This window comes from Antechinus flavipes, chromosome 2 (genome assembly GCF_016432865.1).
Source record: "Antechinus flavipes isolate AdamAnt ecotype Samford, QLD, Australia chromosome 2, AdamAnt_v2, whole genome shotgun sequence".
Classification (NCBI taxonomy): Eukaryota; Metazoa; Chordata; class Mammalia; order Dasyuromorphia; family Dasyuridae; genus Antechinus; species Antechinus flavipes.
The window spans coordinates 207,856,294-207,883,468 of record NC_067399.1 but is presented as its reverse complement, the minus strand read 5'-3'; the positions used below and the strand labels follow the sequence as shown (position 1 = coordinate 207,883,468).

Genomic DNA, 27,175 nt, shown 5'->3' with positions numbered 1-27,175 from the left:
AACATGAAATTGAAAAGCTTCTAAACGAAAAAGATGATAAAGGAAAAAAAGGGGGAAAAGGTTGACAAGGGGGAAAAAGTTTTCCAATTATGTCAATGATAAAAGTTTTGATTTGCAAGGTTTATACACAACTAAAATATGTTAAAACGCAAAGAAATTCCCCCAAAAGATAAATAGGCCAAAAAAAAAAAAAAGGGGGGGGGGGTTCTCAAAAGAATTACAAACTTTATGAAAGAATTCTCTAAATTACCACTCATAGAAAAGCAAATGAAAACAACTCAAATCTTGCCACACAAGATGGGAAAAGTAAATACTGAAGGAACATGGAAAAATGGTACAGTCAATAACTATTGCTAGAGCTGTGAATTAATACAACCATACTGGGAAACAATTACAAATTATGTAAAAAGTAACTAAAACGCTCATAACTTTTTTGACTCAAACATTCCACTATTAGGCATACATATTCCATGAAGGTCAATGATATAAAAACTAAGTCCCCAATATGAATCAAAACATCTACAGATGCACTTTTTACAGTATTATAAGAGATGATAAAAAAAAAAAATGACTATTGATGGGGACATTGATAAACAAACTGCAGGATGACATTCCATTACAGTAATGGAATAGTACTGTGCTATTAAAAAAAAAAAAAGCACCTTTTCAATACCTACTATGAATATAATAAATACAGAAATGCAGGAAGGAAATCATATGAACTGTTATTAACAAAATCAGGAAAACAAAATTGGCAAAGTTTACAAAAGAAAAAATAACAGAAAATAAAACTGAGCAGTGACTGGTAACTATTCAAATTTTGCTTCCTAACCTCCAGGCATTCCCATTTTCCTTAACCCAATGCAAATTTCCATTCTAAAGTTACCCACCTCCTCTGTAGTGCTCTTGGTATAGTCCTCAAGCAATAAACCTTTCATCTTAAATATTTTTCTTTCCCACTCATCTCAACTTTTGGTTCTCAGGGAGACCTGGCTCCCTAGTGAAAACATAAATCTCAATTTTTTCAACACTGGCTAAACTATGTAAGTTGTTCATTATTTAGTATTTTGTTTGCTTTCTTAGACCGATGCAACTGTTTTATGGATTTTTACCTTTTTCTGCCTTTATTAATGATACTATAGTTCCTTGTTCTATAATCTTGTTCTATGATTTGGAACACAATACTAACTTTCTCAATTTTTGAGAATAATTCATACATACTGACAGAATGTTGATAGACTTCTCCAATGAATATATTCAGAGAATGGTTTATTAGAGATTGCTCTCTGATCTATTAATTTTATCAACATACATACACATATTAGGTGCTGAGCTTATTTCTTTTATTTCTATCATGATTTAATTTAGTATTTAGTGTGATTACCTTCCCTCTTTTAACTAAATAAAATAAGATAAAATTTAATTTTTAAACTTTTGTTAGGCTTCCATTTGTGGGGGGTTGTTTGAGGGAGAAGTTTTGTTTTCTATAGTCTTTTTGGTTTCCAGTTATTTCAATGGCTCTAATTCTATTTTAATTACATTTTCTTAGGGACAAAGTTCTTCTGTAAGATACAGATTTCAGCTGTATCCCAAAAAACACTCATGTGTTGTTTCATCATAATCATTTTTTCTCAAATAATAAATTTCTGTAATTTGTCTTTGATGTACTCATTGCACAATAAAAGTATGATCTGCTATAGAAAATTGTAATGGGCTATATGTTCTTTTCTAATGCTCTAAACAAGGATGATCTGGATGAAAATATAATTGATCCTCATAAAAAAATTATTCAATAATGAAAAACTGGTGAATGGTTTACTGATATTCACTCAGTGGCCTCTTTTTTGATGATACTAGGGGTCTCAGAATTTCTGTTTAGACTTCTCCTATTGCCCTCATCTACTATCTCAAGAATTAAATACTTCAGCGTCCTCAAAAATGATGCCACTTCTAGTACAGTCTTCTAAAACCCTCTCTAGGATTCTTTGTCCACTGTCATTCATTTCTTGTCTTATATGGTTATAGGTCAGGTATACTACATTCTTCTGAATCTTTTTCAGGGAATAAATACACAAATTTAAGTCAACTATTGGCCATTTCAAATCAGTCAACAAACAATTATTAAGCACTAAGTACCAATGTCCTTAATACATTTTTATGCCACCTGAGATACAATTTAAAAAATAAAGATTGATTCCTTCTCCCAATGAGTTTATAATCTAATAAGAGAAGACAATATGTAAAAAGAAGCTTAAGAAAATAAAAGGATTATATAACTGCCAGAGGGTATCTGACATAGATGTTCATGGAACTGAAATGAAATAGAGCAGCTGATGAAAAAAAAATTATTGCTAAAAATGTGTCTCATTTTGAATATCATTCTTCACAAAACCTCTAGACTCCTGGTGATTACTGGAACAATGAAAATTATTAAGCCTTTAAAAGTTGTTTATATTATTCTTTACTAAATAAAGTGACCTCCTGGATCTGGTCGTTTCACTCTGCATCAGTTTCTATGCATCTTGCTAGATTTCTCTTAATGTATCACTTTCAATATTTCTTACAATAGTATTCTGTTACATTTGACATACCAATTTTTTTTTTTTTATGGATTTCCCAACTAATGGGGCACTCCCTAGTTTTCAGATCTTCAATACTACAAAATGAATTGCTGGTGGTTCTCTTTCTCCAATCTCTCTGAGATATATTAATGTTGAAACTCTATTCTGAGGTCTCATTATTATTTTCTGCTTTGCCATTTCCATTTTTTTCCGGCAGCACACCATGAATGGTCACCAAAAAGATAAGATAAAAATCCTCCAGAAATGTGTCTACTCATTGGTAAAGACAAGAATCTCATATTTACAGCAGCATCAACTAAACTGACATTTATACAGACATTCTAAAAATTATGTATCTCTTATTAAATGTTACATCACTGATTCATTAGCACTCTTTATCTCCATGTAGTTTTTGTTATTATAGAAGTAGACCTTTTTGTATTTTTCTTTTCCAATGGGTTGTAATGGCCAAAGAATTCATCAAGTGGTCAAATTCATGACAATGTTTTGCAAAATTGATTCTCTGAAAATAGTCTGATTTTAGGATCATATTGAATTTTTTCCAGCCTATTAAAACAAGCCAGGACTTAGGTTCCCTGAGTATACACTGCTTTAAGAAACCAGACATAGCTTTAAGAATCATTGACAAATCACAACAAGGAAATAAAATAGCTTCATAGAAAATTCTCACTAAGGAAAAATAAGTAATGCTTTAGGAAATCCTAGGTTTGCTATTTCTATACATCAGTTCATGATGCCTCAAAAGCAAGTTAGGTTCCTCCAACAAGTAAACTGAATTTTCAAGAAAGTCCAAATATTATGGTCCTCCAGAGCAGTAACTAAAAGCTAATCTAAAATATTTAGGCTTCTCTCCAAAGGAAGGGACACCAAAAGTCTGTATCTAAACCAGCTCAGAACTAACCTAAACAAAGTGAGACTATGAATAAAGAAATGGCCATCTCAGAAAATTCAGCAAGCTAAATAATTAAATAAAAGACATTTAAACATAAAATTTTTTAGATGTCTTTTAAGTTGTCAAGTATATTTTTAAAAATTATCTCTAGAAGTGAAGAGATAGACTGACCAAAAGACAAAAACTCTTAATATTAGTCTTACTTATATATTCTTACCTTAGCAACTTTATGATTAGCTGCTGTCTCGTGAGATGTATTTTTCAATCCATCTTTCAGCTGTGTGATGAACAAGTCATATCCTTCAGAAGAAGAAACATCTACCTTTTCTATACAAGCAGATAAAAGTTGCTGGGCCTAAAAAAATGAAAGAAAAACATAAAAATTAAAGAATAAAACTTAATAAGCTTGATCTTACAATTGTATTACTGATTTTAAGGAATAACATTTAAATAAATTCATAATATAAACAATTCCAAGGAAAACGGTTAAACTGCTCAATTCACTTCAAAATACTTAATAACATGGAAGCTCTATTTGTCAAAAACATTTTTCCCTACTTCAAGTTATTTTACAATTGAAAATATCAAGTATAGCAATTGTATTATTTTTTTTTAAATGCTGCCATTTAGATTCTTCAGATATTCTCTTTACCTTATACCCCTCACTGATTAAAATTAATAAAACTAAACTAGAATTACATTTTTTTAAAAGTATTTTTAATGTTTACACCACTATTCTCAGGGTATAAAATTATTTTTATTACTGTTGAGTAAAAACTAAAAGGAGAAATTTTCTATTTTATACAATATACTTGAAATTTTAAAACCTTAAATATTTAAAACGTTTATAAGTGAATAGATTCTCTTACAAAAGGCACAAGAAATCCTAATAGGCAGCATTTACCATAAAGTGAATAATATAGCGCTTAATCACACTATTTCTTAAATTTAAATAAAACTTTTATTTTTGAATCCTGCTGGACACATATGCCTATAAAATAGATGAAAACAGTCATCTCTCAAAAAAAAAATATGAATAATGAAAAATAGTAAATGTAAAAAGAAGAACTAGAATAGGAATTTAAAAATTCAAGCTCTACTCTGCTGTTATTTTCCAATCTTAGACAAATATTATTGAGTTTTGACATTGGTTTTCTTCACTGATAATATAATATTCATTGTAATTCAAGAAAATTTAGATTTGAAAACATTTTAACTTTAAGCTATATCATGCTACTTTTTAAAATATGCTATCGTAAAGTATAAAAAATATATTTAAGAAAAAAAATCACATCTGAAAAACTGGTTAAATTTAGAAATAAATAATTAGTAAAATTCTTTACTCATAATTCTTTTATACCTCAAACATTGATCATGTATTATTTATTTATTCAATGAAATTCATTTTACTGCAAGTAAAATTTTAAATGCAGATACTTTTAAAAAAATATATTATTAAAGAGTAGGAATGCTTTTGATCATTTAGAACTTTCTTATCACACATAAAACTAATAATAAAGTCCTGAAGATTTTCATTAATAAAATGTCAAGTAGTTAACAATAGAACCATTTTCAAATTCCCTCCAAACTCTATAGAGGAGTAAGCTTGTAGAGATTCTCCCTTTAGTAGTAAAAAGTAAAAAGTGAGGGAATTTATATCCTAGTGGCCACATGTACTTAAATCTGGCTTTTGAATATTAGAAACAGATTTGTTTTTATGGTTGTTTTTTTTTTTTTTTTAAAGATTAACCTAGATCAGTTACTAGGCAGAGGAATGACAGGGATAATTTTATTTTAGAATGGCATGTCAAAGATGACTGGAGAAGCTCCAGAGAAATTTGAAAGGATGGTAAAATGGCTTAGAATCCATGTCATATGAGGCTCTATTAAAGGAAATTGGGACGTTTAATATGAAGAAGGCAAAGGTCAGGGGAGCCATGCCAGCATTCAAGTGCTTTTATAGGCAAATGTAGAAGGGCAATTCAAACTACTTTTGTATTACTCTCTCCCCTCCCTCCAGCCCCCCCCTCCTCCCCAGTCCAGGGCAGAACTAAGAAAAATTACAAGTTTCAAAGCCAACACACATGATGCAGTAAGAATTTTCTTAGATGCTGATTAAAACTAAATGGTTATTGAAGTCCTATAGGGCTTTGAATTTCACTCTGTTCTGTCCTAAAAAATTTTAACAATGTAAATTAAGACAAAGAAAACACAACCAAATATTAATACATCAAAAAAACTTCAGGCAATAGCTAATGTTTGGAATGACAAATTCAAAATAATCTCTTTAAGTTGGAAATAAGTCTAAACAAGATGAGACTCAATGTGCACAAATGTCATCTTTTTATGGTGGTTCAAAAATTCAGTTTCTACAAGTAAAGAACATGATAACTCTTTCCTCAGAATGCTTGTGAAAAAATTCTTGTGGGATTTAGTTGACCAAAAGTTCAATAGACAAGCCAACCTTATGATGATGTTATTGTAACTTAAGAGGACAAAAAGTATCACAAGCATAAGTATTTTGATTAAATAAAAAATATAAACAATCTTACTACATGTATAATCTGTAATGTTAAGATTCTTTGTAGAATACAAAACTCAAATCTTGTTAAGATGTTTTAAGATCACAAAATTCTGATTTAAACCCCTAGAATTCATCTGTTACAAATCCCCATTTTACAGATTGGGGAAGAAGTAAAGTAAAGTTAAATACCATTTCCAACAACAAGTTGGCTTTTAAACGCAGTGCTTCTTTACTACAATCTTTTTTAATTTTTCTTTAACTACAATCTACTTTGGGAAAGGTACTGAGAAGCATGTTTCAAATCTAGGATTCTGAGGATAGTAAGGATTCCAGCAATGTATTGGTGGTAGTTTTAAAAAAAAAAAAAAAAAAAAAAAAAAAAAGGCATAGGACAACTGAGTAAACAGATGTTACAAAGAGATAGAGATATTATAGAACATAACTTTGAAAAAGTTTAACCAGATATTGCTCTCAAATCTAAGTTTCTACAAATATACATTGTACCAATTCTATAGTTTACAGATCAGACAAGCTACGTTAAAAATTAGCAAGACTAAAAGTGCCCTGTTTTCTGTCATATTGGGTCATAAGCCAACCAAGTATCTATAAAATTTCAGAAAAATGCTTGGGGTTTAAAGGAAAGGGAGGAAAAAAGCAAGCTCTCTGAGGCTTTGTTTTTCATCTTTGTATTCCCAATGTCTAGCACAATATTTGGCCCATAATAAACCCTAAACATGTAGAAAGTAAAAAAGAAGTCAAGAATCAAAGCTGGGAGAACAATACCCTAACATAATCTTTTTCTTTTGTATTTCTTTTATGAAGAAGCATTTGTTTATTTATTGATCTAATCAATCAATCAATATTTATTAAACACTTTACTATGAGCCAGGCGCTATAATAGGTACTGGAGACAGAAAGTCCAAATGAAACAATCCCTGTTCTCAAATGTCTTTTATCCATACTGGAGAAGAAAGGATGTATATAGAGGAATATATAAAAACAGATACCCAAAAGATACAAGATAATTTTGAAGGGAAGATACTGTTACTCCCATATTGAATAAACTCAAGTGGTTCTTTCAAAATCAAAGAAAAATCCTTTGCTTCGTGCTTAAAGCCCTAAAAGCCTGGCTCTTTCATTCCTTTTTAGTCTTCTATCTTATGCTCTCTAATCCAGTGAAATAGTTAATGCCAGTTAATTATTTTCCCTAAAATTTAAGATACCATTGTACAAATAGCTACCAAGGTTTCTTAAACTTGCTATGCTCAGTTAGCGCTAGGCCTTGTCATAGGTACTGAAGATACAAAAGGGGGGAAGGACTTAATCCCTATCATGTTCTATTAGTTTTTCAAGATACAATACTAAAATAAGGCATGCAATGGCCAAATCAATATTCATAGACTTAAATAGTAAGTCTAAGTAATAACTTCTTCAGAATGTTCTTACTTCTACTTGCCTATCTAGCATAAGCAATTTCAACTTATTTTTAGTCACAAATAAATTTGAACAAAAAATGCATACTCATCTACCTGTTGGTCACAGATTTTGCTCTGCCAACCTTATATTTATAATCAAAGTTTCCAATCAAAGTTTAAAACAAATCAATGTTATCCTTCCAGAAGGCCTTTTTATTCTGTCCACTGTTACAATAATTGGAATGTCATTATTAGCTAGTTAAAATTATGATATATTCAATAAGATACAATTAGTTAAACCTTAAAGTTAATCACGTTCCACTATCGGGTTAATATTAATACTTCTCATCACCAAGGAATACTTAGCTTATTTATTTAATATAACTCCAAATATAATATATGAATATAATCTCCAAATGTCAGTTTTTCCAATAACATGTATTAAAAGTTAATGCTAACATAAAGTTATGCTATAATAACATAAAATCTACTTTTATTAAAGGCTTGATGACATATGTATAGCAACATCAGTAATAAAGAATCTATATTTTAAGGAGTAAACTAATGTCAAAAAATTACTCTTCAGCATGATTAAATGTTCTAAGAGTATCAAGAAGAATTACTATGAAAGGCATATCTTAGCTGTCCATTATGAATGAAACTAACTTCATCCATAAATAAACATCAAGTGGCAAGGAATAATAGATAAAGTATACAAGGACATACAATTTAAAATCAAATTCCAGATCTGCCCATTTATTTTAACATGTATAACCTTTGGTAAAGTACTTTACTCTGTGTTTCCTTATCTAATTCAATTAGGTCTCTACCATTTCTAAATATATGATCCTATGACATAATAGCACATTTATAATCAGTATTGGCATCCAGTTCAACATTTAGCTACCTAAAATAATAAAAAGTACTAGTAAGAATTAAAAAACTACAGTTATACTGGCAACTCTGTCACAAACTATGTAGCCTCATTCTAGACATTTCAATTTCCTTATTTAGAAAATTGGAGTATTAGAATAGATATGAGATTCAATTCTATGCTCATATGCTATAATTTCCATACTCTCATTTGATCCATGGAGATACTACAAATCCAAAATTTAATGTAGGAAAATAGCATTTGTAAGTTAGGAGTATGGTTCCAGAAAGAGTCCCAATATTCACTGTGTTAGGCACAAGAAGTTGCATCTCCTGAGACTCAGTTTCCTCTTCTGTAAAATGTAGATAATAACACTCATATTATCTACTTCACAAAATTATTGAGGAAAATATCTCAAAATTTTCAAGTACTTTTAAAAAGGGGATAATTATTCCTCATTTATACTTGTATTTCAAATACTGTTTTTTTCACCTTCATTGAAGCATAAAAAACTGATTATAATTTTCTGAACAAAAGAAAAAAGCAATGTTGATTCTATATATTGTTTAACAGATTCACATGTTTTACATTATCAACTAGCCATACTACCAAGCATCCATCATCAAAATTATTTGTTTGCAGGAAGAAATAAAATAAACACGAAAAAATTTATAACTTTTAGTTCCCAGGAGATTCTGAATATTTGCTCTGAATTGTTGCTATTGCTTGTTTCCTGGACACATGATGCAAGTTAGACCTGTAGGATCCTCTTCCCTACCAAATCAATTCATTTATTAAGCTTCTACTATATACAAGGAACATGGAAGATGACAAAAATTTACCATGAAAAGAAATATAATACAAAAAAAAAAAAATCTTCCATTGTACCAAGAAAAAGATTAAAATATAACTCAATGTACTTTATTCCAACTAAGAGCAACATGAAAATGTTCACCAATTAAAACAAAGGGCTGCCATGACTATCAGGTGATCATTTTTGACGTTTAAAAGGCTGGGAACTTGATGTACTAAATGATAAATTAAATAGACAAAACTAACAACTGACAGTTCCCATTTTTAATGTTAATCCCTATCATATTCTAAGCGTCTAGAACACAACAGACACTTAATGAATGCTGGCTAATTAACAAATCAGGAACTTCAAAATGGCAAACAATTGGTGTTCAATGGCTTGACAAGTGAAAACAAAAGTATTTAATAAATTTTCTATATGGAACTCCCACAAGTATGGGGAACTCAAATTTCCAAATTTAAGTTCCAAAATGGCTAATAATAAATAACCTAAAGAAACATATTTTCAGATTTGGAATAAGTCCAAAACTGAAAAGTGACATTATAATAAATTACATGATGTTCAAATTTAAGCCCAGAATTTTGAACAGCCCACAAAAATGCCCAATGGACACTGGTTTATCTGCAGGAATTAAATTCTTCTGCAAATATCCAATTCATAATTATGTGACCAAACATTCAATATTTAAGCAAGATCACAGTGGTCATAAAAATAACATTTGAGATTTCATTTACTCATAAATATAATTTGAGCTAATTTAAGAATCTATAATATAAAAAGTTAATAAAAGCAAAAAGTCAAAACATTCATATTAATTCCACTTACCTCTGTAACTGGTAATTCAAGCTGAACTACATCATCTTGCTTTGAAACAGGAGTTTGCAGAGCAGTGTCTAGCAATAAGATCCCATTAAGGTCTTTCCTACACCCTACTGCATAATCATCCACAAAGATAACTTTATCCACAGCAGATATATACTGACATTTCACCCGTCCACCTGGTTTGGCTGTAGAGGACAAAAATCAAACATTTGGCAAAAGGAAAGTGTCCCAAATACAATTTAAGAAAATTAAATCTCTCATTTAACAAATTGGCACATTGACCAAAATCCCCAAATGCATTTTAGTTAACATTATACTACAATATACTAACAAAAATGTATCTGGAAAAAGAAAGGCTGGTTATTTTGTTTTGTTTTAATCTTTTACATTATCTTCCACAATTCTGTACTAAGGACCCCCTTTTTTTTAAAGTGCAAGGGGAAGAAAAAGTTATGGACCATCTTTAACTATTCATTTTGCTTAGACATCAAATTAATTTTGGGTAGCTAGGTGATGCAGTGATTAGAGTGGTGAGCCTGGAGTCTGAAAGACTTATGTTTTGATTTTAAATCTGACCTCAGACATGTACTAGCTATGTGACAGTGGGCAAGTCATTTAACCCTGTTTGCCTCAACTTCTTCATCTGTTAAATGAGCTGGAGAAAAATGCAAACCATTCCAATATCTTGGCCAAGAAAACCCCAAATGGGGCCATGAAGAGAAGACACAACTGAGAAGAAAAAATTAAATTTAAAAATTAATATAATTCTATATGTAAAAACTTAAAATGATCAAAAAGTTGACACAATACTTGAATAAGGATGCCTATAATACTTTAAAAAAAAATTAGCAAGTTAAATAGGATTTCTCACAAGTTCCCAGTTAAAGAATTAAAGAGGTTAAAGATGAATACACACACACATAAATACCCAAAAGGAACAAGAATTAATTTATCACCATGCCATGCATTATTGCTCATTTATTTAAAAAAAAAAATTAACTGTAGGTTAAATGTCAACATCTGATCCAGAAGATGAAGACATAATGAAAGTCTACCAAGAACTTGACAAGATCCTTCAGATCAAACTTCTAAGGGGTACCTACTGATATTTACTATATTAGAAATTAAAATGTTGGTATTATTGTGAAATTAGTTTTGACTTTAAGAATCTCCTCAAGGGTCTCAGAACCCCCAAGAGTCCCTAGAGAATACTTTGAGACCAAACATTTTCTAGAACAGTCGGCACTAAATGTAATCAGTACAGCGAATACATGAGGACTTCAATGAAAGAAGGACATGGGGAAGAGAGCAAAAAATACTTTTAAAGTCAGAAAGTCCTAAGCATAACTTACAGGTAAGGATTGGTTCTACAAGTTGAAATCACTTGTTATTGCATATTTGTCAGATTTTGGTCTGTGATATTTTGGAGATTTTTGTCTGTGGTTCCCAACATGAGTTAGGCCACAGAATGAAAATCAATCACCTTAAATATGAATCTATATTAACCCCACATATTATCTTTTTACCTTATTTAATTCCAAAAATATATACACTTTAAACATTATAAGAAAACATACTTTTTGTAGACTTCACTAAGTCAGTCCTCTATGTACATTTCACATTTTGCAATGTGAAACAAATCTTAAAAGTTTAGAGATTACAATAGTATCTTGGTATCTATTATTAATTAGTTCCAGAACACATGTCAAATAAACTTTTCTCATAAGAAGTACATCTCCAGTTTACAGTCTAACTATCCTTCCCACCCAATTCCCCAAAGAGCAAGTGAGGATTCTAGCTGTGGAGAAACAAGCAAGCGCAGCTCAGCCAGGCAGTTCCCTTCTTAAATTCACTAGTTTTCTGAAAGAAACCTTATAACTTTTCCTGCTTTCCCTGCTTTCCAAGTTTCCTTGGTATCAAGATGGAGGTAGGGAAAGACAGGAGCAGGAACAGGTATGGCAGATCTGCCTGGAGGCAGGATATGATCCTGTGCCCTCTACAACCCGAGCTTGAGGTTGTCAGGAATCCTGCATTCTCTACCAGTTCTACCTTCACAGGTGCTCCTGTTTCCAGCTGCTTCTCCTCCTACTGAGCAGGAGAGCCACTCCATGTCACTTTCAGTACTATTATTTTTAGAAACCAGGAAACTACGCTACAGCAACACTGTCTTAGAGGAACTGACCTGTGACTTACCCACTGATTGAAACAGCACAACCTCAGCATTATGGGCTCCAATCTAATAGAACTGTTCATGGCTGCCATTACTTCAGATGAGATTCCCACAGCTAAGGTCAATAACGGCAGCAATAGGGGTTGGACAGTATACCTGGCCAATATCACATCCCTATGGCCACCCAAACAACAATCAAGTGCAATAAGTGCCAAGGCAAGCTTCAAATGATGAAGCTTTTTTTTTTCCCCATCGAAATGCATCAAATACCAAATTCAAGGAGTTTTCATCAAAGCAGATGAGTACCAAAGTATCACTGAATCTTTAAAGACAATGTCACAAAAATGCCATTTGCATCTAGAGAGAACACTATAGAAATGGAACATAGACCAATGAATACTATTTTAACCTTTTTTATTCTGAGTTTTTTTTTCCTCGTGGTTTATCTCTTTTGTTCTGTTTTCCCCTCCCAATGTGACTCATATGGAAATATGTTAAAATGAATGTACATGCATAACACCAAAAAATAAACAAATAATTTTTGGGGGGGGAGGGGACGCTATGCATAATTTTTTTTAAAAATACTTATATACTTCAACAACAATACTATGTGACGATCAACTCTGATGGACGTGGCCATCTCCAGCAATGACATGAACCAAATCAGTTCCAATAGAGCAATAATGAATTGAACCAGCAATACCCAGCAAAAGAACTCTGGGAGATGACTATGAACCATTACATAGAATTCCCAATCCCTATATTTTTGTCCACCTGCATTTTTGATTTCCTTCACAGGCTAATAGTACATTATTTCAAATTGCGATTCTTTTTGTACAGCAAAATAACTGTTAGGACATGTATACTTATATTGTATTTAATTTATTAATATATTTAACATGTTTTGGTCAATCTGCCATGGCGGGGGATAGGGGGAAGAAGGGGAAAAATTGGAACAAAAGGTTTGGCAATGGTCAATGCTGTAAAATTACCCATACATATAACTTGTAAATAAAAAACTATTAAAAAAAAAGAGAGAGAGACATTAAGACCCCCCCCCACAAAAAAAATACTATACATAGCCCATGGAAATTTGGAATGATCAATGTTCTATTCATTATTTCTCTAGAACTCTATATTTTGTAGCAATAGCTGATTTCTATACCTCCTCTACACAATTATAAACTGTTCTACAATTAGCATCTCTATTCCATGAGAGACCAACACTATGCCTATAATTACTTCACAGTACCCATGGAATCATGGTTAAATTTCTTAATTTCTTTGAGACAAAAAAAAAAAAGGATAAATTGATATGACATTAAGAACTGGAGTTATTCTCTCATTCATAACAATCAAAATATAAGATTTCAAATAAAGAAATGAAACAATAGACAGATTTTTAAATGCTTCAAATCATCAATTTAAAAAATTTTAAAAATAAATTTGAAAAGTATCCATTTATACCCATCAAACTCATCATCCAAAATTGTATCACTTTAGTACTCCTACCTCTTCAATAGTCTCAGAAGCCTTTGCCTCTGAGTAGAGGGGCTGAGGAACTCCTTCCAAATCTTCAATTTAAAAAGGATTCCACAGATGAATCAATTACTCATTTCTTCTCCTCATCCCCATTATGGCTATCTCTAATGTGTACATTGCTCTGTATGTAAGCTTCTTGAGGGCAAGGATTTTCTTTTTTCTTATTTGCATCTCCAACATTAACTATAGTGCTTTACCCACAGTACAGATTATGAATATCAAACTGGTAAAATATAAACACTCAGGGAAGGATTATGGAAAGACAATAGAGTAGGTCACAATAAATTTCAAGTTCTCCAGATTTTCCTCTCAAACAGAATTAATTGGCACCTCAGGATGAACACAGATTGGTGAAAAATCAAGAAGACTTGGGGCAGAATAGGCCCTGTTGGTACAACTAAAGAAGATCTGAAAAAAGACAACAATACTATATGATGATCGATTCTGATGAACATGGCTCTCTTCAATAACTCTCAGGTTATCTTTAACCTTTTTTCTAAATCCATTTTTTCTTATGCAGCAAGATAACTGTATATTAAATATATACACACATATTGTATTTAACATATATTTCAACATATTTAACATGTATTGGACGACCTGCCATCTAGGGGAGGAGGTGGGGGAAGTTGGAACAGCTCAATGTTGAAAAATTACCTATACATATATTTTGTAAATAAAAAGCTATAATAAAAATAATAAAATAAAATAACTGTAGATAATATAAAATATTTCTGCCAAGATAATGTCAGGAACTATATGAACACAAGAGCAAAATACTTTCCACACAAATAAAGTAATAACAAACAACTGGAAGAACATCAAGTGCACATGGGTAGGCTGAGCTAAGATGATAAAAATACCAATTTTACCTAAATTAATCTACTTATTCAGGGATATACCAATTAAACTGCCAAGAAATCACTTTACAGAACTAGAAAAAAAATGATAAAGTTTATCTGGAAAAAAAAAAAGTCGAGAATTTCAAGGGAATTAATGGGAAAAAATGCAAATGAGATAGTCTAGCTTTACCAGATCTAAAATTATATTATGCTTTATAAAGCAGTAGTCATCAAAACCATTTGGTATTGGCTAAGAAAAAGAGTAGTTGATCTGTGGAATAGATCCATGAGACACAATAGTCAATGACTATAGTAATCTAGTGTTTGATAAACCCAATGATGCCAGCTTCTAGGATAAGAACTCACTATGTGACAAGAATTGCTGGGAAATTAGGCATCAATTCTCACCTAACACCTTATACTAAGATAAGTTCAAAATGGGTTCATGATTTAAACATAAAGGGTGATACAAAGAAAATTGGGAGAAAAAGGAATAGTCTACCTCTCAGATCTGTGGAGAAGGGAAGAATTTTTGGCCAAAGAAGAACTAGAGAAACATTATGAAATGCTAAAGGGATAATTGATTGCATTAAATTAAAAGGTTTTTGTAAAAATAAAACACTGCAGAAAAAATTAGAAGATAAGCAGAAAATTGGGAAAAAATTTATACCCAAGGGTTCTGATAAAGACCTCATTTCTAAAATACATAGAAAATGGACTCAAATTTTATACAAGTCATTCTCCAATTGATAATCAAAAGATATTAATAGACAATTTTCAGACAAAAATTTAAAACATTTCTAATCATATGAAAAAAATACTCTAAATCACTATTGATCAAAGAAATACAAATTACAACACCTTTGAGGTACTACCACACACCTATCAGATCGGCTAAGATGACAGGAAAAGATAAAATGATAAAATGTTGGGGGGGATAAAATGTTGGGAAAACTGGGACACTAATACATTATTGTTGGTGGAGTTGTGAAATGATCCAACCATTTTGGAGAATAATTTGGAACTATACCCAAAGGACTATCAAACTGTGCATACACTTCGATCCAGAAGTTTGTTTTCTGGGTTTGTACCCCAAAGAGATCATAAAAAAGGGAAAAGGACTCACATGTGCAAAAATGTTCGTAGTAGATTTTTTTGTATTGGCAAGGAACTGGAAACTGAGTGGATGTACATTCATTGAGGACTGGCTGAACGAGTTATGATATATGAATGTTATGGAATATTGTTGTATCAGAAATGATCAGCAAGATAATTTCAGAAAGGCCAAGAAAAACTTACATGAATTAGTGCTAAGTGAAGTGAGTAGAACCAGGAGAACACTGTACACAGCAACAAGAAGATTATAATGATGATAAACTGTGATGGACTTGGCTCTTTTCAAAAATGAGGTGATTCAGGCCAATTCCAATAGATTTGTGATGGAGAAAACCATCTACATATAGAAAGAGAACTGTGGGGGTTGAATGTGGATCACAACATGGTATTTTCACCTTGTTTGCTTCTTTACCTCTCTCTTTTTTTTCTTTTTGATATGATTTTTAAAAGAGTTGCGCATGTTTAACACATTGGATTACTTGCTTTCTAGGGGAGGGGGTGAGAGAGAGGGAGAAAAAATTGGAACACAAGGCTTTGCAAGGTTAAATGTTGAAAACTATTGTTGCAGATATTTTGAAAACAGAAGGAAGAAAGGGAAAAAGAGGGAAGAAGGAAGGGAAGGAGGGAGGGAGGGAAAAAGAAAAGAGAGAAGAAAAGAAAGGGAAAGGGAAACGGGAAAGGGAGGGTAAGGGAGGGAAGGAAGAAGTAAAGAAAAAAGGAAAAAGGAGAAAGGGGAAAGGAAAGCAAAGATGAAGTGGGGATTCCTGGTGCTACATGGGTTTGACGAGAGCCTCAGCAGGAGTCCCAGAGACTTTCACCACCCAGGCAGCATATAGGGAAGACTGAGTGAATCTTGGATGATTGGAAACACCAGGCCCAGCTGTGCTGCACAGATGAAGCCCTAAGTGAGAAGGAACCAGCAATCAACATTTATTTAATTACATAGAATATACATCCAATTATATTGAACACAAAATGTACACAAATGTTCATAGAGGCTATTTGTGCCTGACCTGTGTCAGAGCATTCTGAGCTCATACTGATCTGACCAGTCAGTCAGACAGACTAACTTGGCATTTTGATCCTCCTCAAGAATGAAGGATATCAACCAATCAATTATGAATTAAACTACTCTATAAAACCTCACAGGCAGTATTGGCAATGCTATGGTCCACAAGGTCACATGAAGAGTCAGATCCTGACTGAACAAATAGATTGATAATCCTATGACTTTCCATTCTTAAAGTATGCCATTTTTTAACAGCAAGCTGTGAAATCAACAATGTTGATTATATTTAACCTCCCTTATGTTGTCTTTAATGTTGTCTTTCAAAGTTGTCTTTCTTTATATTAGGGTAGTCATCGTGTATATATTTCCCTTGGCTCCACTTTCTTCATTGTGCAAGTTTGTTTAAAGCTTCTGTATATATACAAAAACATTCATAGTGACACTATTTGTCATGAGTAGCCTGAACATAAAAAGACCATCAGTTAGAGAGGTAATGAAAAAACCTTTTATGATTAATAACAAATATGAGGAATCCAGAGAAACATGGAAAGACTTGTGCAAATTTATATACAGTGACGAAAAAGCCAAATTAAATCAATTTAATAAACTCAAGTTTCTATTGTGTGTCAAGAACTATTCCAAAACTGGAGTTTCATAGAAAATGGAAGGAAGGAACAGCCCCTGCTCTCAAGGAGTTCACACTCTAATAGGAAAAATAATATGCAAACTACTATGGACAAACAAGATAAATATAGGCTAAACTGATGACAAATAACAGATAGAAATCACTAAGGAGATCAGAAAAGGCTTCTTACAGAAGATGAGAGACTTGAAGCCAGAAAAGTAAGACAAAGGACCGAGAAAATTACAGACATAGGAAAGAGTAATGTAAGATGCTTGTATTTGGGAGATGAGAGTTTTTTTTTTAAGAGAAACAAACAGCAAAAGAAGCCAGCATCAACAGTTCAGAGTACAGGGGGAGAACTGGAGTAAGAAGTAGAAGAAATAAAAAAGAAAGACCAGAAAGGAAGAAAGGGAGTAAGCTGTGAAGAGTTTTAAAGGCCAAACAGAAGACTTTGTATTTGATCTTAAAATTATAGGGAATAAAGGAAATGATATGCAAAAGTATTTGAGAAATCAAAGGGATATATAAGAATGCATCACCAATAGCCTATTAGAATTTCAAAATGGGTCATTCTAATAGCTCTCAAACTTAACCTGTCCACAAAAGAACTCTACCTTTATCCCAAGGTCTTCCAGCATGAAGCGTTTAAGAATCCATTAATTCATGTTTGGAGTAAGGAACAACTAATTTGCAAGGTTATAGGGCAAGATTAAGACAAGGGATGTGTGCGTGTATATATGCGTGTTGAATCATTTCACTACATGTGGTCATGTTGAGGCAAATGTGTTTGCCTAAAAGTTGGGTTTAAATTTTGGGGTCTAATATTTCCTATTTCTCTGTGGCATTGAGCAAATCACTTCCCCTCTCTGAATCTCAATTTGCTCCTTTAAAATTATGACACTAGTCATCAAAACTATTTGGTATTGGCTAAGAACTAGATTAGTTGATCAGTGGAATAAGTTAGGTTCACAGGACAAAATAGTCAATAACTATAGCAATCTAGTATTTGACAAACCCAAAGATCCCAACTTTGGGGATAAGAATTCATTATTTGACAAAAACTACTGGGAAAACTGGAAATTAGTATGGCAGAAATTAGGCATGGACCCACATTTAACACTGCACACCAAGATAAGATCAAAATGGGTCCATGATTTAGGCATAAAGAAGGAGATCATAAATAAATTAGAGGAACATAGAATAATTTACCTCTCAGACTTGTGGAGGAGGAAGGAATTTGTGACCAAAAAAGAACTAGAGATCATTATTGATCACAAAATAGAAAATTTTGATTATATCAAATTAAAAGGCCTTTGTACAAACAAAACTAATGCAAACAAGATTAGAAGGGAAGCAACAAACTGAGAAAACATTTTTACAGTTAAAGGTTCTGATAAAGGCCTTATTTCCAAAATACATAAAGAATTGACTCTAATTTATAAGAAATCGAGCCATTCTCCAATTGATAAATGGTCAAAGAATATGAACAGACAATTTTCAGGTGATGAAATTGACACTATTTCCACTCATATGTAAGAGTGTTCCAAATCACTATGATCAGAGAAATGCAAATTAGACAACTCTGAGATACCACTACACATCTGTCAGATTGGCCAAGATGACAGGAAAAAATAATGATGAATGGAAGGGATGCGGGAAAACTGGGGCACTGATGCATTGTTGGTAGAGTTGTGAACGAATCCAACCATTCTGGAGATCAACTTGGAATTATGCCCAAAAAGTTATCAAACTGTGCATACTCTTTGATCCAGCAGTGTTACTACTGGGTTTATATCCCAAAGAGATACTAAAGAAGGGAAAGGGACCTGTATGTGCCAAAATGTTTGTGGCAGCCCTGTTTGTAGTGGCTAGAAATTGGAAAATGAATGGATGCCCATCATTTGGAGAAAGGTTGGGTAAATTGTGGTATATGAATATTATGGAATGTTATTGTTCTGTAAGAAATGACTAGCAGGATGAATACAGAGAGGCTTGGAAAGACTTAGATGAGCTGATGCTGAGTGAAATAAGCAGAACCAGGAGATCATTATATACTTCAACAACAATACTGTATGAGAATGTATTCTGATGGAAGTGGATATCTTCGACAAAGAGAAGATCTAATTCAGTTCCAATTGATCAAAGATGGACAGAATCAGCTACACCAGAGAAGGAACATCGGGAAATGAGTAAACTGTTTGCATTTTTTTTTTTCTTCCCAGATTATTTTTACTTCTGAATTCAATTTTTTCCTGTGCAAAAAAAAAAAAAAAAAAAAAAAAAAAAAAAAAAACTGTTCGGTTCTGCACACATATATTGTATCCAGGATACACTATAACATATTTAACATGTATAGGACTGCTTGCCATCTAGGGAAGGTGGTGGAGGGAGGGAAGGGAAAAATCAGAACAGAAGTGAGTGCAAGGGATAATGTAAAATATTACCCATGCATAAGTACTGTCAATAAAAACACTAATTGATTCACCAGTCTTGCACAATGGTTATAAGGAAAGCTCTCAATAAACTATAATAATGCTATATAAGTAATCATAAAGGGTGAAGCTCTTTACAAGTATCAAAATAACTATATTTATCTTAGCTAAAGTTGGTGTACAGAGACTCAAGTAATGAAAAAAGACATGATTGCAGAGTTATATATAGACCTCCCTTGCCACTCTTCTCCCTCATCAAGGTCTGAACAGATCACCCTCTTTGACCATAAAGGTATGAATATCAACAATTTACATCACTCTTAATATATAACTGTTTGCCAGATTTAGGTAGTGAATGTTTTTATTCCCATGTTGTGGATAAGAAGCTGAGATCCTGGGATGACTTGCCTACAATTATATATAAATCTGTACATATCTATCCAATCCACTATCACCAACTGTCTAATGAATGTACTTTTCTCAGTAGATGTCCCAGAAGCATATCAAATGCTTTCTCTTTCACCTCCAATTTAACTGGTCTTCCTAATTTCCTGTTTCAACACCTTCAGTTTTTCCAATCATCCCAATTCACAACCTTAAAGTCATCCTAATACTAGACTACTTACTCTTACCCCTCACATCTCAAAAAATTAAATAGGTGGGAAGAAGGATCCTGGGAAGATGGCATAGGTTAGCTATGTGAAGCTCTGCAGATTTCTCCCACAAACAGAACAAATTTGCATGTCAGCGAGAACATACACTAATGAAAAAAATCAAAAGATTTGGGGTATAAGTGGGATAGATGTGAGGGCTTCTCAGAAAACTGACCCCTAGAAGAGTGGCATAGTTAAGGGCTATAGGTCCAGGAATTACCATACACACACACACACACACACACCCCTACCTTGCATGTTAGTTTTTATTTGTGCCTAATTTTGGACAAAACACTTTGGGTAGAGTGGGTTCCCTGTGATAAACTGTGAGCCCTGACACTAAGTCAGGGATAGCTGGGGCACAAGATGTAGTAAAATTGTTTCAGGATATAAAAAACTCTGTTTTTGCTACCTGTGCTTTCCCTCCAGGCTATTCTGGTGGAGGGGATGCCCTTTTCCTAAAGGAATTGAATCAACTGTTTTCTGCTCTGGTTCTGAGAAACATCTATTTGAATTATTTGGGGTTAGTAGTGCTGGCTGTCCCACACAGGATGAACGGGGTTCCCCAGGTACAACCCAAGATCTGAAGAAAGACCCTAGGCCAAGGATTAACCCGTGTGAATTACAAACACCTCCAGGCTAGCTCTGCAGAAGCAACAAGTGGGGAACCCTCCAGCTAGCTAAGTTTGGCTCATACTTTAGTAGGAGACACAGAGATTTTCGCCTCCCAGACAAAGTGAGGAGTCAGGGTTCTAAGTATGAGAAGAGTGAATCTTTGCTGATTAGGAACAACAGGCCCAGCTGTGCTGCAGAGACATGGTTCTGAACCAGGACCTAGCACACCTAGCAAGTGCAGAGGCAGTGGGGCAGGGACCCTGCTGGCTGTGGGCATTTGCAGGAGGGTGGAGCCTTTGGTTTAGGGTTGCAACCAGAGGGAAGAGTTGAAGTGAAGCTAGAAGCACCATCACCCCCCCCCCCCCATTAGAGATGCTTACACTAATACTTCTCATTAAAAAAAAAAAAAAAAAAAAAAAGAACCAGCAATGAAAGAACTCAACCACAGAAACTTACTATGGGAATAAAACCAGGATTCACCTTCAGAGAAAGACAGTAAAGTTAAAAAAAAAAAAAAAAGCTTCTTCCACTCCAAAGAGTAATAGTTAAATGGATCTCTGCCCAGAAAGAATTTGTAGAACTCAAAAAAAGAATTTAAAAATCAAATGAGAGCCACTGAGGAAAAAAATAAAAATAAAAAAACACCCAAGAAAAACAATAAGATTATGGAAAAAATAATTAACCAACTAGAAAAAGAGATACAGAGCCTTAAAAGATTTAAATGACTCTTTGAAGATTAGAATTGGTTAAAGGGAAGCCAGTGAAATATGAGACCAAGAAATAACAAAGCAGAATATAAAGAATGAAAAAGAACAAAATGTGAAATATCTTATAAGAAAAACACAGATTTAAACAGATCAAAAAGAAAAAATATAAGAATTAAAGTACCCAAAAGCTATGACCAAAAGAAGAATCTTATGCAAGAAATAAGCCAAGAAAATTGTTCTGGAATAAAAGAACAGGAAGGAAAAGTAGAAATAGAAAAACCATCTATCACCTACTCAAAGAGATCCTTTGTAGAAAACACATAAGAATATTATTACCAAATTTCGAAACTCCCAGATCAAGTAGAAAATTCCACAAGAAATAAGAAAAAAATCATTCAAATATGTTGGAATTACAATTGTACAGGACTTATCAGCTGTCACAATAAAAAATCACAAGTCCTGAAATTATATACACTAGCAATGAAAAGAACTAGGAGTATGGTCAAAAATATCCTATCCAGCAAAATTATCCACAATATTGAATGAAAACAAAAATGAATAGTCAACGAATTTGCACATTTTCAGGACTTTCCTTCAACCAAAACCAGACTCAATGGAAAACTTAACATATAAGAGCTAATATCAAAAATCAATTTCAAGGAACTTAACATGGACAAATTGTTTAGGTTTTTTACATGGAAATGTATATGTTTAAGATTTAAGATAAGCAATTAGGTAGCTTAAAAGAAAGATTGAGGCAGAGTTGAGTATGATCTGACTCTAAAAAGCAAAACTGCCTAGAAAAAAGTAAAAATCATAATTATACTATACAAACAAGGTGCAGAGGAAGAATAAACACAAAGGCATTGGGGTTGAGGGGAAAGAGAGGAAAACTCACAGTTCTGAAAATCTTTTCACATTGGGAATGGGTTAAACAGGCAACACTACATATATACCATGAAGGATATAGAACCCTCCAAAATCTATAAAGAAATAAGGGATGGCTGGAGAAGAAAGCAAAGGATAGAGAAAGAAGCTAAGAGAGGGATCCATGGATGAAGGGAGATTAAATAATAGCCAGGCAACTTAAGGAACAGAATTAAAGCAGAAGATTTAGCAGGGATAGAAAGGAAAAGTCAAACAAACATTCAATTAAGAGAGAAATCTACATTATATGTCAGCTATACTAACATTGTTTTAGATGCATATTGACATATGGGTAAATGCATATGTGTCTGAGTTATGTATGCATATTATATGTATGTTGCTTTATGCAGATGTGTGTAGATATGTAATGTCAGTGGGCAGGTGTGAATATATATATAGTGTGTATGTATCTGTGTTGGGGATATGCATACATATATATGTATATAACATATCTATGCTCAACTCTAGCTTGCTGGGATAGGTGAAGAGGATGAAAGGAGGAAAAAAAAGAATAAAGTAAAAAATCTACACAGCAAAAAAACAAAAGAATAAACTACAAGGAAGCAAAGAAAAGATGGACACATGAATATAATTTCTTCTATTCTTCTTATACATCCTTTCTTGAATGGTAATTTGTTGTTATATATTTTGAATCTTCCCTGATGTTCTGCTGAGCACTTGACAATGTTCTGTTCTGTTCTGTTTTGTTTTTTAATAAAAAGAAAAAAACAAGTTAAGAAAGTAAAAAAGAATTTTAGACAAGTTAGCTATGTTAGGTATGTGGAGAAGAATGAATGGGAATAGAAAGGAATATTTTTTTCTCAGCTATACATGACACCAACAACAAAAAATGACCACATATTGGAGTGAAAAAAACCTGTTGCAAAAAGCAAAAATATAAAATGCATCCTTTTCAGATCATAATGCAATAAATATTGGAATCTTTACAAACTGCTAACAAACCTGCTCTTTCTCCCAAAGAGAACTATCTTATTATATTATTAAAGAAGAAAAAGAACACCACAAATAAAAAGGCCATGTGTTGTGCCACAGTTTCCTTTTATTATCCTGACTCAGTTTCCCTAAATTGCCCTGCCTCAATCCCCCTGGTTGCAACCCCCCCTTTTCTGCTCATTAGAACTGAGATAATTAGGGCTGTGGAGATCTGGCATTCCAAAAGACTCCAGATGTCCTATCTCAGATACTTAATTGGTATCTCTAAGTTTCTGACTTTCTGGCTCTAGTTGGATACCTTCTAAATCCTCCCAATCTGTAAGAATTTATGATCCTATCCCCAATCTGTCAGAACTGGATTGATGGTCCCTGCCTGGAGATTCCCACTCACCAGAGTTTGGAGTCAACTCCCTTCCCTGCCTTTGTTTAGCTACCTGATCTTAGAGACATATATATGTCATTGAGAACTCACAATCAATGCTGGATGCTTCGAGACATCAGTCCTGGGGGCAATGTGCCCCCAGCACAATCTCACCCTCAAGAAATCCAAATAAAATATTAAAAACTCTCTAATCTCTATCTTGCCTCAGTTTCTCTGGCATTAAACATGGAAAAACAGATCAAAAATTAATCCTAAAGTATGAGTGAGGTCAAAAACAAATAAAAAACAATCAATTATTTCATTAAATAGAAATGACAACAAATGAAACAACATACCAAAATTTACAGGATGCAGACAAAGCAGTATTTGGCAAAATTTTTGTATTTCTAAAAATACATTAAAAAAAATAAAAATAGAGAGATGCAAATAAATTTTTTAAAAACTGGAAAATTTAAACCCGAAGTTTTAACAACAAATTGGAAATCCTAAAAATCAATGATTAATAAAACCAAAAGAAAAACACTGAATTCAAGAAATAAAAAGTAGAAACTGATTTTAAGAAAAATAGTAATAGATAAACCATTAATATAACAAAGTCCAGTATCAAAAATAAAAAGGTGATTTCACCACAAAGAAAATTAAAGCAATTATTAAAGGCTATTTTCCCAATTATATGCCAACAAATCTGATAATCTAAGCAAAATGATGAAGTTACAAAAAATATAAATTGCTCAAATTAACAGAAGAAACAGAATATTAAATAATTATAGAGGAAAAGAAATTGAATAAGCCATCAATAAACTCCCTAAGGAAAAAATCCAGAGGACCAGATGAATTCTACCAAACATTTTAAGAATAATTAAATTCCAATACTACATAAATTATTTGGAACAATAGATAAAGGAGTCCAAACAAATTCCTTTTACAACACAAATATGATGTTAATACTTAAACTAGAAAAAGCAAAAACAAAAAAGAAAACTATAGTACAATATCCTTAATAAATATTGATGCAAAAATTTTACATAAAATACTATAATGGAGATTGCAACAATATATCACAAAGTTTATACACTATGACTAAGTATGATTTATTCCAGAAATGCAGAACTAGTTTAATATTGGGAAAACTATCATCATAATTGAACATATAAATAACAAATCAACTGAAATTATATGACTATCTCAACAGATGCAGGAAAAACTTCACAAAATACAACACACTTTCCTATTAAAAACACTAGGAAAGCAACTTGTTCAATAGCATGTCAATCAAGTTACTAAAAAACTATTTTAAAAGCTTGGAAGAAAAAATGTAACAAAATTCAACTAGAAGAACAAAAGGTCAAGAATACGAAAGTTAAGAGGGGGAGGGGGAGATATGTGAAAGAAGGTACCTCACCATACCAGTCTCAAACTGTATAATAAAGTGGTAATCATAAAAACAATCAGGTACTCACTAAGAAATAGAATAGTAGATCAATGGAATAGATTGTGTATACAATGTATAGTGTACAAACAGAAATCTAGTGTGATAAAGCCAAAGATAACAAGCTTTTGGGACAAGAATTCACTATTTTAACAAAAGCGGCTGGGAATACAGGAAAACAGTACCGCAGAAATGTAATATATTCCACCACATATCAAGACAAGTATATGATTTAAACAAAAAGGGTGGTATCATGGGCAGATTAGGGAAACATGGAATAGTTATTCTGTCAGATCTATAGATAATCACCAAATGAGGCAGAAAGCATTACAAGATATAAAATGGATAATTTTGATTATGTTAAATTATAAAGTTTTTCCTTAAACAAAATCATTGCAGTCAAGAAAAAAAAAAAGAAACCAGAAAACTTGGAAACAAATTGTCCAGTTGAGTGTCTCTGATAAAGGTCTCATTTCTCAAATACATAGAGAACTAAGTCAAATTTATAAGAATACAAGTTGTTTCCTAATTGATAAATGATCAAAGGACATGAATGGCAGTTTTCAGATGAAGAAAGCAAACCTAATCTAGTATTTTTTAAATGCTCTAAATCACTATTCTAAATTCAAATTAAAGTAACTCTTGAGGTACTACCCACAGCTATCAGATTGGCTAATAAAAGAAAAATGATAAATGTCGGAGGGGATGTGGAAAATGTGGGTCACTAAGGCAGTTTTCTTGGAGTTGTGAACTGATCTAACCATTCTGGAGAGCAATTTGAAACTATACCTAAAAGGCTATAAACTGTACAAATTTGATCCAGGAACAGCACAAGCTCTGTAGTCCAAAGAGATCCCAAAAGGAAGTGAAAAGGGGAGAGGGAATGATTTATTTGTACAATAAATATTTATAACAGTTCTTTTTATGGTAGCAAAGAACTGGAAATTGAAGGGGATGCCCATCAATTATAGAATAGCTAAATAAGTGTGATATATGAATGTAATAGGATACTATTATGTTATAAAAAATAAATGATCCTGTTGATTTCAGAAAAACATCAAGACATGAACTAATATAAAGGGAATTGAGCAGATCACTATGCAGTAACAAATACTATACAATGATAAGTTGTGATTTAGTTATCCTCAGCAATACAGTGATTCCTAAGAATTCTAAAGAATTATGAAAAAATTATCCATCTCCAAAGAAAGAATGCAGATTCAAGAATATTTTCCATTTTAATTTTTTTGTGGGGTTTTTTAGTCCACTTATTTTTTTTTTAACAACATGACTAATATGGAAATGTTTTTCACAATTGCACATATATAAAATGTATCAAATTGATTGCTTGCTATTTCAGGAAGAGGAAAGAGAAAATTTGAAATTCAGTATTTTTAAAAAGAATGTGAAAATTATTTACATGCAATTTGGAAAATAAACCATTACAATTTAAAAGAAAATAAGATTATATAGGAAACCAATTAATTATACTAAAAAATTTATCAAAACTAAAATTTAAATGGTCTACAGGTTAAAAATCCCTGTTAGAGAGGAAAAACAATTGGCACAAAAAAACAAAGATGAGAAACACTTGAACTAAGCCAATATACATAAAAGAGGTCCTTGCTGGAGAAAATTTCAACAACTTATAGGGACAATCCTAAAGTATTTTAAGATGATACCAAAAAATTATCATTATCATTCCTTCCCTAAATGTGGTTGATGCTCAAATATAAAAACAACATACCAGATGCTCTTGGGAAAATCACAAGTATAATATCAATTCCTCATTCCTGGAAGCTATGCCTCTTTATAGAGCTCAAGACTGAATTAGTTTTGACATTTTCCA

General features: G+C 32.5%; 1 protein-coding gene across 1 annotated transcript in view; it reads right to left on the bottom strand.

The window, feature by feature from the left end:
- Nucleotides 1–27,175, bottom strand: part of BIRC6 (baculoviral IAP repeat containing 6) — a 300,333-nt gene that overhangs the window by 244,305 nt on the left and 28,853 nt on the right. The window contains exons 2-3 of the mRNA XM_051976128.1: nucleotides 9,927–10,108; nucleotides 3,692–3,829 (exon numbers count right to left, since the gene is read on the bottom strand). Coding sequence (XP_051832088.1) covers nucleotides 3,692–3,829; nucleotides 9,927–10,108 — 320 coding nt within the window. The remainder of the gene's footprint in view (nucleotides 1–3,691; nucleotides 3,830–9,926; nucleotides 10,109–27,175) is intronic.